This window comes from Pristiophorus japonicus, chromosome 2 (genome assembly GCF_044704955.1).
Source record: "Pristiophorus japonicus isolate sPriJap1 chromosome 2, sPriJap1.hap1, whole genome shotgun sequence".
Classification (NCBI taxonomy): domain Eukaryota; kingdom Metazoa; phylum Chordata; class Chondrichthyes; family Pristiophoridae; genus Pristiophorus; species Pristiophorus japonicus.
Window position 1 is genome coordinate 232421139 of NC_091978.1, and position 16495 is coordinate 232437633.

Genomic DNA, 16495 nt, shown 5'->3' on the forward strand with positions numbered 1-16495 from the left:
GACAAACATGACTTCCCCTTCATAAATCCATGCTGACTCTACCTGACCGAATTTTACTTTTCCAAATGTCCTGCTACCGCATCTTTAATAATAGACTCCAACATTTTCCCAACCACAGATGTTAGGCTAACTGGTCTATAGTTTCCTTTTTGTCTGCCTCCTTTTTTAAATAGGGGCGTTACATTTGCAGTTTTCCAATCTGCTGGGACCTCCCCAGAATCCAGAGGATTTTGGTAAATTGCAACCAATGCATCCACAATCCCTGCCACGACTTCTCAAGACCCTAAGATGCAAGCCATCAGGTTCAGGGGATTTATCTGCCTTTAGTCCCGTTATCTTACTGAGTACCACTTCCTTAGTGATTGTGATTGTGTTTTCATCCCTCCCCCCCCCATAGCCCCTTGACTATCCACTGTTGGAATATTGTTAGTGTCCCCTACCGTAAAGACTGATACAAAATATTTGTTCAGAGTTTCTGCCATCTCCATGTTCCCCATCACTAATTCCCTGATCTCATCCTCTAAGGGACCAACATTTACCTTAGCCACTCTTTTCCTTTTTATATACCTGTAGAAACTCTTGCTATCTGTTTTTCTAATTTCATGCTAGTTTACTTTCATAGTCTATCTTCCCTTTCTTGCTAATTTTATTAGTCATTTTTTGCTGGCTTTTAAAAGTTTCCCAATCTTCTGTCCTCCCACTAGTTTTGGCCACTTTGTATGCCCTTGTTTTTATTAGATACCGTCCTTTATTTCTTTCATTAGCCAAGGATGGCTATCTTTTCTCATACACCCTTTCCTCCTCACTGGAATATATTTTTCTTGAGAGTTGTGATAAAAAAAAATGTGATTAAAAAATTTGACACCGAGCCGTATAAGTAGAAATTAGTGCAGGTGACCAAAAGCTTGGTCAAGGATGTATGTTTTAAGGAGGAAAGAGAGGCGGAGAGGTTTAGGCAGGAAGTTCTAGAGCTTTGGGGCCTAGGCAACAGAAGGCACGGCCACCAATGGCTGAGCGATTATAATCAGAGATTATAAGATGGCCATTAGGTCAAGGTTTGGAGAAAAGAAACCTCACTTCAATATATATTCTTGGCAAAGTCTCTCGCATCCCATGCTACCTCAATCCAGTTAGTCAGACACTATTTACCTTGTTAATCCCTCTGAACCACAGGAGCAGATTTAACATCTCATCCCAAAAACAAATAGACTGGAAGGAAAACACTTGATGCACCAAATGACTTGTTAAGTTTTCTTATTACACCAGACATTAGTAATAACTTTGTTTCCAACATTTGTTGGGAGGTGATGAGAAACTAAAGATGGAGTTAACGTGCACTCAGTGCAAACATAAACCTGTACGAGACTCATGTCTCATGCCTGTAGTACCCTCAATTATTTCTTAGTTATACCACCACTTTTTCATTGAAGTGCACCCAAAACCACTTTCCATAGGAGCAAAAACGCCTAATTTAAGATTAAAACGTGCTTCCCTCCCCCTGCCGCCTTGATCTTGTTCAGCTTTAATCAGACACTCATCATTCACATCAACACTTTGAGTTCTTGGGATACACATCTTTTTGGGTTACACATCCACAGCTCACCTTTGTCTGCCTGACACCGCATGAATTCAAATGTGAAACATATTAAAAAAAAAAAAAAATTGCCTGAAGAGTTTCACCATAACATTTGCTGTCGAGAGATTGGGATAATTTTTTTTTAAGTTAGCGAAAAATAAATATATTTCAAATATAAGTTATTAAAAATATAACTATCCACTTTCCTGCCCACATTGAGGTTCTCAACTTTCTCCAGTCGACTCCCGCAGTATGTTCGAAAGTGAGGCCAGAGACTGCTCATCTGTATGGAGTATGCGCGGTGCGGCTGCAGCAAACAGCGGGGGTGAGCGCGCAGTGCAGGCCTCGGCAGCAATGAGTGCGTGTCTCAGGCCCGGAATCAGAGCTGCCGGGCCCGGCGGAATTTTAGCGAGGGCCCCAGCATCATTAATCACTGCTCCAGCACCTCCACCATCTTATCCGCTGCTTCCCAGTTTCTTCCACTGAGTCTGACTCTTTTGAGACTGCATCGCAGCCTTGGGGAGCATACTCACTTTAACCGGAGAAATCGGCGGGGTGGATTGAGGGGTTGCTGGGACGCACAGAATAGTGGATCCCGCGGCTGCCATTAGTCAACGGCTGTTCGCGAATAGCTGTTCCAATTTGGATCGGCTTTGTAAGATTCCCAGGCCATTCTCTCAGTGCTATGGTCTTCCCGCTTGTTGAGTATTGGGCCGCTCCAGCTGTCCAGCTCACTGCGCGGCCTGTGAATCTAAGTACGCTGGAGCTGAGATTATCAGTGCGCAGCCACGCTCCTTAGAGGGAACATTGATGCTGAGCATCATTTGTTGCTTATTTTTGTGTGACCATTTAGGTAAAGCTTGTAACCCATAACGCCTGATCATCTCTCCTCTTTTGCGCGTTATACACTGGTTTATAGTATGATCGTTTATATGTGGTTTTAAAAAGAATAACTAATTCAATTAAGTTATCTCATTAGATAAATTTGTCTAAGACAGATTGTACAACACTTGGCCTGCAAAGCTCCTGTCAGTTCCTTTGCACATTTATTTCCACTATAGCCCTCTTCTAAATGTCCTTGGCCTGGAGGATTGGAGCAAGCTGCTCACCGATTGGTGGATAAAACCAATCAGGGAGTAGCCTTTTTTGTGCCAATCAGAAATCAGCCCTTACCTGTACTTCAGATCCAGGAATTTAAAGAACTGAAGTTTCCAAGCTTCAGAGAAGGGCAGGAATGGCGAAAACCAGGTATGTCCAAGAGTACCGAGACTTCAATTCCAATTCACTATCGCATAGTATTACATAGTATTTACAGCACAGAAACAAGCCATTCAGCCTAACAGATCCATGCTGCTATTTATGCTCCATACAAGCCTCCTCCCACTCTTATTTACCGAACCCCATCAACATATCCTTCTATTCTCTTCTGCCTCATGTATTTATCTAGCTTCCCCTTAAATGCATTTTCGGTAATCGCCTCAACAACTCCTTATGGTAGTGAATTTCACATTCTAACTACTCTCTGGGTAAAGAAGTTTCTCCTGAATTCCCTATTGGATTTATTATGATGGACTATCTTATGCTATGGCCCCCTAGTTCTAGTCTCCCCCGCAAGTGGAAACATCATCTCTACGTCTCCCGAATCAAACCCCTGCATAATCTTAAAGACCTCTATCAGATTATCCCTCAAGTCTTTTATCTAGAGAAAAGAGTCCCAGCCTGTTAACTTTTTCCTGATGGGTATAACTTCAGTTCTGATATAATTCTAGTAAATCATTTTTGCATCTTCTCCAGTCCCTCTATATCCTTTTTATAATATGGAGACCAAAATTGTTCACAGTACTCCAAGTGTGGTCTAACTAAGGTTCTATACAAGTTTAACATAACTTCTCTATTCTTCAATACTGTCCCTCGAGAAATGAACCCCAGTGCTTTGTTTGCTTTTTATGACCTTATTAACCTGCGCTGCTACTTTTAGTGATCTGTGCATATGTATCCTCAGATCCCACAGCTCCTCTACCTCATTTAGACATTTATTTTCCAAGGACTATGTGGCCTCCTTATTCTTCCTACCAAAATGTACCACCTCATGCTTATCTATAATTGAAGTTAATTTGCAAATTACACAACCATTCTGCAAATTTATTAATGTCGTTTGTCACAGTCCTCCTCTGTATTAACTACAGCCCCAACTCTTTTTTTTGTATCCGCAAATTATTAAATTGTACTTCCGATTCTCGAATCCAAATTGTTTAAAACCAATGTCCTAGGGGGAGTGTTTGCTAGTGCTGTGGGGAGGGGTTAAACTAATATGGCAGGGGGATGGGAACCTATGCAGGGAGACAGAGGGAAGTAGAATTGGGGGCAGAAGCAAAAGATAGAAAGAAGAAAAGTAAAAGTGGAGGACAGAGAAACCCAAAGCAAAAAGGGCCACATTACAGCAAAATTCTAAAGGGGTAAAGGGTGTTAATAAGACAAATCTGAAGGCTCTGTGCCTCAATGCGAGGAGTATTCGGACTAAGGTGGACGAATTAACTGCACAGATAGCAGTTAATGGACATGATGTAATTGACATCAAGGAGACATGGCTCCAGGCTGACCAAGGGTGAGAACGCAACATACAGGGATATTCAACATTTAGGAAGGACAGACAGAAAGGAAAAAGAGGTGGGGTGGCGTTGCTGGCTAAAGAGGAAATTAATGCAATAGTAAGTAAGGGCATTAGCTTGGATGATGTGGAATCGGTATGGGTGGAGCTACGGAATACCAAAGGGCAGAAAACGCTAGTGGGAGTTGTGTACAGACCACCAAACAGTAGTAGAGAGGTTGGGGACAGCATCAAACAAGAAATTAGGGATGCATGCGATAAAGGTACAGCAGTTATCATGGGCGACTTTAATCTGCATATTGATTGGGCTAACCAAACTGGTAGCAATGCGGTGGAGGAGGATTTCCTGGAGTATATTAGGGATGGTTTCCTCGACCAATATGTCGAGGAACCAACTAGAGGGCTGGCCATCTGGGTGATGTGTAATGAGAAAGGACTAATTAACAATCTTATTGTGCGAGGCCCCTTGGGGAAGAGTGACCATAATATGGTAGAATTCTTTATTAAGATGGAGAGTGACACAGTTAATTCAGAGACTAGGGTCCTGAACTTAAGGAAAGATAAGTTCGATGATATGAGACGGGAATTGGCTAGAATAGACTGGCGAGTGATACTTAAAGGATTGGCGGTGGATAGGCAATGGTAAACATTTAAAGATCACATGGATGAAGTTCAACAATTGTATATCCCTGTCTGGAGTAAAAATAAAACGGGGAAGGTGGCTCAACCGTGGCTAACAAGGGAAATTAAGGATAGTGTTAAATCCAAGGAAGAGGCATATAAATTGGCCAGAAAAAGCAGCAAACGTGAGGACTGGGAGAATTTTGTAATACAGCAGAGGAGGACAAAGGATTTAATTACTGGGGGGGAAATAGAGTATGAGAGGAAGCTTGTTGGCCACATAAAAACTGACTGCGAAAGCTTCGATAGATATGTGAAGAGAAAAAGATTAGTGAAAACAAACGTCGGTCCCTTGCAGTCAGATTCAGGTGAATTTATAATGGGGAACAAAGAAATGGCAAACCAGTTAAACAAATACTTTGGTTCTGTCTTCACGAAGGAAGATACGAATAACCTTCCGGAAATACTAGGGGATTGAGGGTCGAGTGGGAAGGAGGAACTGAAGCGGAAAATTGTATTTGGGAAATTGATGGGATTGAAGGCCGATAAATCCCCGGGGCCTGCTAGTCTGCATCCTAGAGTACTTAAGGAAGTAGCCCTAGAAATAGTGGATGCATTGGTGATCATTTTCCAACAGTCTCGACTCTGGATTGGTTCCTATGGACTGGAGGGTAGCAAATGTAACACCACTTTTTAAGAAAGGAGGGAGAGAGAAAATGGGTAATTATAGACCGGTTAGCCTGACATCAGTAGTGGGGAAAATTACTAACGATGAAATCGCAGCACATTTGGAAAGCAGTGACGGGATCGGTCCAAGTCAGCATGGATTTATGAAAGGGAAATCCTGCTTGACAAATCTTCTAGAATATTTTGAGGAAGGAAATGGTAGAGTGGACAAGGGAGAACCAGTGGATGTGGTGTATTTGGACTTTCAAAAGGCTTTTGACAAGGTCCCACACAAGAGATTGGTGTGCACAATTAAAAGCACGTGGTATTGGGGGTAATGTCCAGATGTGGATCGAGAACAGGTTGGCAGACAGGAAACAGAGAGTCGGGATAAACGGGTCCTTTTCAGAATGGCAGGCAGTGACTAGTGGGGTGCCGCAGGGCTCAGTGCTGAGACCCCAGCTATTTACAATATACATTAATGATTTGGATGAGGGAATTGAGTGTAATGTCTCCAAGTTTGCAGATTACACTAAGCTGGGTGACGATGTGAGCTGTGAGGAGGATCTAAAAGGCTGCCGGATGACTTGGACAGGTTAGGTGAGTGGACAAACGCGTGGCAGATGCATTATACTGTGGATAAATGTGAGGTTATCCACTATGGTGGCAAAAACACAAAGGCAGAATATTATCTGAATGGCGGCAGATTAGGAAAAGGGGAGGTGCAATGAGACCTGCGGATCATGGTACATCAGTCATTGAAAGTTGGCATGCAGGTACAGCAGGCGGTGAAGAAGGCAAATGGTATGTTGGCCCTCATAACTAGGGGATTTGAGTATAGGAACAGGAAGGTCTTACTGCAATTGTACAGGGCCTTAGTGAGGCCTCACCTGGAATATTGCGTTCAGTTTTAGCCTCCTAATCTGAGGAAGGATGTTCTTGCTATTGAGGGAGTGCAGCGAAGGTTCACCAGACTGATTCCCGGAAATGCAGGAGTGACATAGGAGACTGGATTGACTGAGCCTGTATTCACTGGAGTTTAGAAGGATGAGAGGGGATTTCATAGAAAAATATAAAATTCTGACGGGACTGGACAGGTTACATGCAGGAAGAATGTTTCCGATGTTGGGGAAGTCCAGAACCAGGGGACATACTTGAAGGATAAGGGGTAAGCCATTTAGGACTGAGATGAGGAGAAACTTCTTCACTCGGAGAGTTGTTAACCTGTGGAATTCCCTACCGCAGAGAGTTGTTGATGCCAGTTCATTGGATATGTTCAAGAGGGAGTTAGATATGGCCCTTACTGCTGAAGGGATCAAGGGGTATGGAGAGAAAGCAGGAAAAGGGGTACTGAGGTGAATGATCAGCCATGCTCTTATTGAATGGTGGTGCAGACTCGAAGGGCCGAATGGCCTACTCCTGCACCTATTTTCTATGTTTCTATGTTTATGTAAATGGTGAACAGCAATGATCTCCGCACCGATCTTTGTGGAACACCACTTCCCACCTTTTGCCTCTCTGAGTAACTACCTTTAATCCCTATTCTGTTTTCTATTTTGTAGCCAGCTTACTATCCATTCTGCTACTTGTCCCCTAACTTCACATGTTCTGACCTGAGTCATGAGCCTACTATACAGTACCTTTATTAAAAGGGATTTTTAAATTCTAAATATATTATATCTACTACATTACCCTTCTCTATCCTTTCGGTTACTTCCCTTTTGAAATCCGTGCTGACTACTCTTTATTATATTTTCAGTTTCTAGCTGTTTTTCTATTACGTCTTTCAGTAAGGATTCCATTATCTTTCCTACCACCAACATTAAGGTAATTGGTCTATAGCTCCCTGGACTTGTTCTTTCTCCCTTTTTAAATATAGGGAATCACTTTAGTTGTCCGCATTATTTACTTTCCTAATGGCTTTTATACATATATGCAATAGTGCCTCTGCTATCACGTCCCTAACTTTTAATATGCACAGATGCAATCCATCTGGACCTGGGATTTTGTCCCCTCTCAACGCTTGATTAGTTTATCAATTATCTTTCCCCTTTCTATCTTAAATGTCTCAATATCTTTTTTGATCGCTTTTTCTAATGCCATGTCCACCATGTTCGTCTCCCTGAAAATACCAAGGCAAAATAATTATTTAATATTCTGCCATTCGCTGTCATTACCTGTGAGTTTATGTTGTGTATCCCTTAGTGGCCCGAACCCTAGCCTGATTATTCGTTTGTTATTTATATGTCTGCAGAATACTTTACTATTTATTTTTTATATTCCTTGATAATTTAGTTTAGTAGATCTCTTTGCCTTCCTAATTGTTTTATTTGATTTCTTTCCTAACTTTTTCATAGTCCTTTTTGTCATCCTCTCCTTTGTTGTCTATGTGCTTGGTGTATGTCTTTTTCTTTAGTTTCAATTTTGCCTTTATTTCTTGATTCATCCATGCTGTGTCATTACTGGCTAGTTTGTTCTTCCTTTTTAGTGTGATATATTTCTCCAGGATTCTCTTGATCACCATTTTAACTGTTTCCCACAGCTGTTCTATTTCTTTTTCAGTAAATTTTTCCAGTTTATTTTCCCTAGTTCCATTCTCATCCCCTTAAAATCACCTTTTTTCAATTTATTACTTTCGACTTTAGCTTACTTCTGTCCTTCTCAATCTTTATCTTAAACCTATTATGTTGTGATCGCTATTGCCTCGATGTTCCCCTATGTTTACTTCCCTTGGCTGCTCTGGTGCATTTCCCATTACTGGATCCAGCAATATCCCCTCTCATTTGGCTTTTTACATTCTGGGTAAGAAAGGAGTCCTGCACACATTGTAAAAACTCCATTCCCTTACCTCTTTCACTACCTCTTCCTGACAGTTTATTTGGGGATAATTAAAATCTATCATGATTATTATTCTATGGCCTTTACTCATATCACATATTGGCTTACATATTTGTTTCTCCACCTGCTTTCTACTATTAGGTTGTCTGCAGTTATACCCTATTGGCATGATCGATCCTTTTTTATCTTTTATTTTAATCCATATGAATTCTGTTTCTAACCTTCTTAGTTCTGTCGCTTCTTTCTATTGCAATTATGTTATCTCTAACCTACCCCAACCTTTCTGACTACGTTCTAACCAATGTTTCCTTTAGCACAGTGTTCCAGGGAACCCACGCAGTCAGCTTTTCAGTGCAAAATCTGCTCGTGCGGTATTTTGATTGGCCTGCGCAGCCCCTTATAGAGGCAGTGCATGCCAAAAATATTTAAGAGAACATTGGTTATAACCTGCAATATTTAATTGCCAGTCCAGTTCTTTATGTAGCCATGTTTTAGTTATTCCCAGTATATCTGGTTCCTTGCTACAGATTATTGTCTCCAGTTTCCTGGTTTTATTTTGAATGCTGTGTACTTTGCTGTGCAGGCAGTTTGCTTAATCTTTAATAGTTGTTCCTTTCATTTTATTTTTAACAGTCCGTTGATACTTCTTTGTTGTAACTGTATTTGTTCCCTGACTTGTTTGTTACCTTGTCCTTACTATTTATTTTATCTTCAGACGTGATATTTTCACCAGATTCCCCCCCACCCCCCCATCTTACTAGTTTAACGTAAGATTGACAGCCCTACTTAGTCTTTCTGGTAGGACACTGGTCCCACTCCGGTTCAGGTGGAGCCTGTCTCAGCACTGGTGCCAGTGTCCCATGAAATGGAACCCCTCCTTCCCACACCAGACTTTCAGCCACATATTCTGCTTCCTTCCATCCTTCTATCTGAGCCGTCCTACTCCAAATCTTGGCTTCTGCTAGCCTAACCTTCACCACTGCTTCCCACTTTCCTCCCAAGGTTTACTTCTCACCAATTACTAAACCCACGGCTACACGTCTACTAATGGCCTGCCCAACAGCTGCTTCTTTTAGGCTCTCTCTGTACAAGATAGCAACTTCACATCTGCTCTTCTCCCACAGTATACTGCCCATGGAGCTTGCAACCAGCGCCTCTCTCAAATTACTGCTGAAGCTGCTGACATCTCCATTGCTGTCCACATCAGTTTATCCAATCACCTAGTACCACTGCAAATCAAAGGTCATTCATCCATTACAGCAGCTCTCCTCAACCATGATCTTCCCTTCCTTTCCAGACATCACAAGCCATTTACATGTTCCTGAAACTTCCACCCACTGCATCCTCAATAATATCCTTCCAAATTAATATAAATGTTAACTGCTGACTGTAGCACATATTTATTTATTTCCACTTCCCCTTCACCTTATCAACAATCAGACCAAACTCCAGTAAATCAAGAGACCTTTTATATTAATACCGGATGGGGGGGGCGGGGGAAGTTCTTGGTTTTTCTTTCTGTGTCGGAGGTTGGAATTTTTGTGTATTGGGAATATCAATTTTTTTGTGTTCAGGTATACCCTCACATTTGTTTTGTATGGTGGTCTCATATTTTTGCATAATCATATGCAGCCTATCCACTAGTTTTGATGTGTAGAATATTCAGCCCCTAGTTCCAAAAAGTTGGACATCCCTGATCTATCTAATGCATGAAATGGATTTTTGAAATGGCACAGTGTGTGTTGATTTGTGTGTGTAACGAAGGAACCAAGGTCATTACATTTTTTGTTGCCTTTCCTTTAGAGAGGAGAAATCAGTAATTTCCAATATCTCATGCATCTAAACACATTAGCAGGCAGATCCTATAATGACTTGATGCAGTATCCAGTGTTCCCATGGATCCTTGCAGACTATGATTCTGAGGTATGGAGGCTTTTCAAATCATTTTTCTAAAAGTGTTTATGAAGGGAATTGTGTTGTACCTCATAGAATTTGTGTAAAAAATTGTTGATGACTACATTGTGATTTTTGTTTAATTTTGGAGATGTGAGCTTCTCTGATAAGGCCGTCATTTATTGCCAATCCCAAGTTGCCCAGAGCAGTTTGAAACAACTGAGTTGCTTTCTAGGCCACTTCAAAGATGGTTAAGAGTCAACCATGTTGGCAGGCAGATTTTTTTCCCTAATGAACCAGTTGCCTTTTTACAACAATCCAATAGCTTTTTCTTGATACGAGTTTTTTATTTCTAGACTTTTTTATAAATTGAATTCATATTCTCAAACTTCCATGGCGGTTTGAACTTGTGTTTTCTGGATTGCTAGTCCAGTATAACCACGACGCTACCTTACCCCGAGGATATAATGAATATTTTGAAATTCCTCAAGTCTCAGCATTTCATATCCATTTAGGGATACAATATAAACACATCCCTTAATAAGCAGTATTGATTTATCAATTAGCAATTGTTAGATCCAGACTGCACGAGCAAAGAGTAGGTAAGATTGAGTTGTAATCGAAGACTGAACTGCTGAACATTGATTTGCTTAAATGTTATTAAAGGTATTCCTTTCTCAGTCGACCCACCAAAACTACTTCTGACTTATTTGTTTAAATATTCTTAAGAAAATATTCATGAGTAATTTATTTTCTTCATATAGGAACTTGATCTTACAAATCCCAAAACGTTTAGGAACCTGGCTAAACCGATGGGGGCTCAGACGGAAGAGAGGTTAGCTCAGTATAAGAAACGCTATAAGGACTGGGAAGATCCAAATGGTAAAGAAATTTACAGAGATGGAAATATAATTACACTTGCATGCAACATAAATAGAGCCTTTTCTATGCCAGAACTATGGGCTCAATTTTCCCCAAAGCTTTTTTTTGACATATGAAAAGAGTTATGCCTATCTTTTGGGGGCCCAAGTATGCCAAAAAAATAAAATTCTAAGTTTCCCCGTTTGATTTCTTCATTTTGGCGCAGCCTAACTTGTCCTTTAGTTTAGGGGGTGGAGCCTTGATCTATGCCAAAAAGATCAGGTTGCCACAGTAACCAGGTACACAATGCAGGCTGAGGCTGGAAAGCGACACTTGCAGCTCGGCTCGCAACCTGCACTAGCACATTAAAATACATTGCAGCAACTTAAAAACACCTTAAAATACATTGCAGCAACTTCACAAACACATTAAAATAGATTGCAGCAACTTACCGCCATTAAATTATTAAAGTATCCCCCTTCCCGATGTCGGTGCCGATCTCCGCTCCCATCCCAGGCAGAAGGGCCTCCTGGTCTGCACCCCCTGGCCGAGTGGCCTCCTCCCTCCCGGTCCTGCACCTAGCCCTGGCTGAGTGGCTTGCCAGTCCGCTCCCCTGCCCCTAACCCTGGCCGAGTGGCTTGCCGGTCTGCTCCCCTGCCTCTAGCCCTGGCCGAGTGGCCTTCCAGTCCATTCCTCCGTCTCTAGCCCTGGCCAAGTGGCCTCCCGGTCCACTCCCCCACACCTATCCCAGGCCAAATGGCCTCCTCCCTCCCTGTCCCTACATCTAACTACACCCGAAAGGTTTCCCCCTCTCTCTCCCCCTCTTGCCTCTCCTGCTACTGCTACCCGGGCAACTGCTGCACTTACCTGTGCCGATTTCCTTAACTCTCCAGAAGGTTTTTCTACAGAGGCCACATATGCTGGCCCAAGAAGAACTGGAGTTAACTCTCAGATGGCCAACCTATCCTAAATGGCCAGAATTGGCGCGGGTAGCAGGTTATGCTCTCTTTGGCTGAAAAAATAACTTGCCTAAAAAAAATCGTAACTAACTGAGTTACGCTGGTGCAAATTGACCGGGGAAACTGTTTTTTTAATTTAGACCAAAAAAAGCGGCCTGCGCCAAAAAACAGCGCAAATCACTGGGGAAAATTGAGCCCTACCTCTGTATGCTCGTAAGGTTTTCTGATTTATGAATTCTCTCGTTACAAATTTTGATAGAGAAAATAAATATTTAACTGGATGAAATAACCTTTTTTAAATGGTATAATTTTAAATACTTGTTGGATGTAAATTTGTTTTTTTGTTGGAATAAGCTATTTATTTTGTGAACCACTTATGCTGGTGATTTTGAAATTGATTGTGGGTCATTTGTGTTCTGTTCTTGATTTCTAGGTGAAACACCAGCATATCATTATGGTACCCATTATTCTTCTGCCATGATTGTTGCTTCTTATTTAATAAGAATGGAGCCATTCACTCAAATATTTCTCCGGCTCCAGGTAACTAAAATGCAACTGATTAATTGTTTAACTATTTTACTGCCTTCTTCAGTCTAATGCATCCAGTTTTTTTTTTTAATTAAGGAAAGGAACATTTATATTGCTGAACTTTCCTCATGTTACTTGTTTGTGTCGTTCTCCTTTCTCAGGGTGGTCATTTTGATCTAGCTGATCGTATGTTTCACAGTGTGCGAGAGGCCTGGTACTCAGCATCCAAACACAACATGGCAGATGTGAAAGAACTCATCCCAGAATTCTTCTACCTTCCAGAGTTTCTCCTGAACTCCAACAATTTTGATCTAGGTTTGACTGTTATACAGCAAGTGCATAAAGATTATAGGAGAGATTCACCAATCCTGTGCTCCCAACAGAGAGCTGTACTTGAGGGGCCCATAGGTCAGAAATAGGGCTGCTATGTTTGCATCCAATTCTCCAGCTTCTGGTCCGTTTGAGCACCGCTCCCCACAAGGAATGCAAAATTGGTGAATTTACCATTTATAAAAAAAAAAATAATAATTTTATCACATAATGGGACGAAAATTGCAGCCTCGCCAGGTCCATACGAAGTGCCTCGCAAAAGCCAGTTTTTGGGACGAGATGCGCATGCACCAAAAACCGGCTTTTCTGATCTATCACAATTTCTCTAGACAGATCCTCCGCATCCCCAGGAGAAGGGCTATTTTCCCAACTCCTGCCCAGTGAATGTCCTTCCAACTTTTCCCCCTCGAATGAAAACCTCTGACCGGAATCGAAGGTGTCTCTGTGACCACCAGGTATTTTCGTAATTTTGTTTCGGGTCGGAGGCGTTCATCCGAAGGAAGCCTCCGACTGCAGTTTTCCCTCCATTAAAGAAAGAAACAACTTTTATTTAGATGAAGCCTTTCACATCCCAAAGAGCTTTACTGCCAATTAAGTATTTTTAAAGTGTAGTCACTATCGTAACGTAAGGAAATGTGGCAGCCAATTTATACATAGCACGGAATAATAACCAGATATTCTGTTTTAGTGCCGTTGGTTGTGAGATAATTATTGGCACAGACACCAGAGAGAATTTCCTTGCTCTTCTTCGAATATTGCCATGGAATATTTTACATACACCTGAGAGGGCAGATGGGGCCTCGGTTTAAAGTCTCACCTGAAATTCTGCAGCATGCCTAAAAGATAGTGGTAGAATCATAGAAGTTTACAGCACAGAAGGAGGCCATTCGGCCCATCATGTCCGGGCAGGCTGAAAAACAGCCATCCAGTCTAATCCCATTTTCCAGCACTTGATCCATAGCCTTGTAGGTTAAGGCACTTCAAGTGCGAACTCAAGTACTTTTTATTTGTGTTGAGGGTTTCTGCCCTTTCAGGCAGTGAGTTCCAGACCCCCACTCCCCTCTGGCAATGTGCCCCCAAAGGTGCGCAGTGGCGCACCGGTCGTGAGGTCCAGCGCAGGCCTCTTACGTGCAGTTACCGCTGGAAGAGATACCGCCCACAGAGGAAAAAAATTAGAGGGAACATTGCTCTCTGGGTGAAAAAAAATTCTCAACTCCCCTCTAATCCTTCTATCAATTACTTTAAAACTGTGTCCTTCGTATTGACCTCCCTGCCAAGGAAAATAGGTGCTTCCTATCCACTCTATCGAGGACCCTCATAATTTTATACACCTCAATTAAGTCTCCCCTTAGCTTCCTAGAAAACAGCCTATTCAATATTTTCTCAAAGCTAAAATTCTCCAGTCCTGGCAACATCCTTGTAAATCTCCTCTACCCTCTCTAGTGCAATTACATCTTTCCTGTACTATGGTGACCAGAACTGTACACCGTTCTCTAAACTTTTCTGAATTGGAAAGTTATCTTGATGTTTCCAAGATGGATTGTATTAAAATGGGTTGTGTTCATCCACAATGGCATGCTCAACTACGTAGAAATTATCCTAAATAATTTTTCTGTTAAAAGGTTCCGCTTTGTATCATCAGCAAACTTGGCTACATTACATCGGCCCCTTCATCCAAGTCATTTATATAGATTGTAAATAGTTGAGATCCTAGGATACAAGCCATCAGGTCCAAGGGACATGTCCGCCTTTAGTCCCATTATTCGTCCGAGTACTACTATTCAGTGATAGTGATTGTATTAAGTTTCTCCCACCCTTTAGCCCCTTGATTATCCACTATTGGGATGTTTTAGTGTCTTCTACCGTGAAGAGCGATACAAGATATTTGTTCAAGGTCTCTGCCATTTCCCTGTTGCCCATTATTAATTCCCCAGTCTCATCCTCTAAGGAACCAACAAGCAAATTGACCAGGGTAGCCTTGAGGAAGAGTTCATAGAGTGTATCCGGGATAGTTTCCTTGAATAGTACGTTGCAGAACCAACCAGGGAGCAGGCTATCTTGGATCTGGTATTGTATGATGAAACAGGATTAATAAACGATCTCCTAGTAAAGGATCCTCTAGGAATGAGTGACCATAGCATGGTTTAATTTCAAATTCAATTGGAGAGTGAGAAAGTAGGATCTCAAACCAATGTCCTAAGCTTAAACAAAGGAGACTACAAAGGGATGAAGGCAGAGTTGGCTAAAGTGGACTGGGAAAATAGATTGAGGTGTGGGACAGTTGATAAGCAGTGGCAGACATTTAAGGAGATATTTCATAACTCTCAACAGAAGTATAGTCCAATGAGAAGGAAAGTCTGTAAGTGAAGGGATAACCATCCGTGGCTAACGAAGGAAATAAGGGATATTATCACATTGAAAACAAGGGCATACAAAATGGCCAAGACTAGTGGGAGGCCAGAGGATTGGGAAACTTTTAAAAGCCAACAAAGAATGACTAAAAAATTAATAAAGAGAGGGAAGATAGATTACGAAAGCAAAGTAGCACGAAATATAAAAACAGATAGTAAGAGTTTCTACAGGCACATAAAAAGGAAAAGAGTGGCTAAAGTAAATATTGGTTCCTTAGAGGATGAGACTGGGGAATTAATAATGGGGAACAGGGAAATGGCAGAGACCTTGAACAAATATCTTGTATCATTCTTCACGGTAGAAGGCACTAAAAGCATCACAATAGTGGATAATCAAGGGGCTATAGGTTGGGAGGAACTTAATACAATCACTATCACGAACGGAGTAGTACTCGGTAAAATAATGGGACTAAAGGCAGACAAGTCCTTTGGACTTGATGCTTTACATCCTAGGGTCTTAAAAGAAGTGACTGCAGAGATAATGGATGCATGGTTAGACTAGAGAAGCTGGGGTTGTTCTCCTTAGAGCCGAGAAGGTTGATAAGAGATTTGATAGAGGTGTTCAAAATCATGAGGGGTCTGGACAGAGTAGATAGAGAGAAACTGTTCCCATTGGCGTAAGGGTCAAGACCAGAGGACACATATTTAAGGTGATTGGCAAAAGAAAAAAAACAAAGGCAACATGAGGAGAAACCTTTTTACGCAGAGAGTGGTTAGGATCTGGAATGCACAGCCTGGTGGAAGCAGACTCAATCATGGCTTTCAAAAGGGATTTGGATAAGTACCTGAAGGAAAAAAAATTGCAGAGCTATGGCGAAAGGACGGGGGAGTGGGACTAGCTAAAGTGCTCTTTGAGAGAGCCAGCACGGGCTCGACGAGCTGAATGGCCTCCTTCTATGCTGTAACCATACCATGATTCTATACACTCCACTTACCTGGATATGTGCAAACGCCCCTGTGGTTTTCTGTCTGGATGAGCAAACACAGCTGCTGTAAAATTAGGTGTGCTTTTTATTTGAGTTTATATGTAATGGATCTCTTTGACCTTGAACATTACTATCTTCTACACCTAGGTTATAAGCAGAATGGCACAAAATTGGGAGATGTGTTGCTGCCACCATGGGCTAAAGGGGACCCAAGAGAATTCATCAGAGTTCATCGTCAGGTAATACATTAGTGGCAGTAATTTTTCTTCAACTATCTA

General features: G+C 41.7%; 1 protein-coding gene across 1 annotated transcript in view; it reads left to right on the forward strand.

Moving 5' to 3' along the window:
- The window catches only part of wdfy3 (WD repeat and FYVE domain containing 3), a 690816-nt gene that overhangs the window by 588531 nt on the left and 85790 nt on the right, over window positions 1-16495 (forward strand). Inside the window, exons 51-55 of the mRNA XM_070871062.1 lie at window positions 10113-10232; window positions 10967-11084; window positions 12456-12562; window positions 12712-12861; window positions 16361-16456. Of these exons, the coding sequence (XP_070727163.1) occupies window positions 10113-10232; window positions 10967-11084; window positions 12456-12562; window positions 12712-12861; window positions 16361-16456 (591 nt within the window). The remainder of the gene's footprint in view (window positions 1-10112; window positions 10233-10966; window positions 11085-12455; window positions 12563-12711; window positions 12862-16360; window positions 16457-16495) is intronic.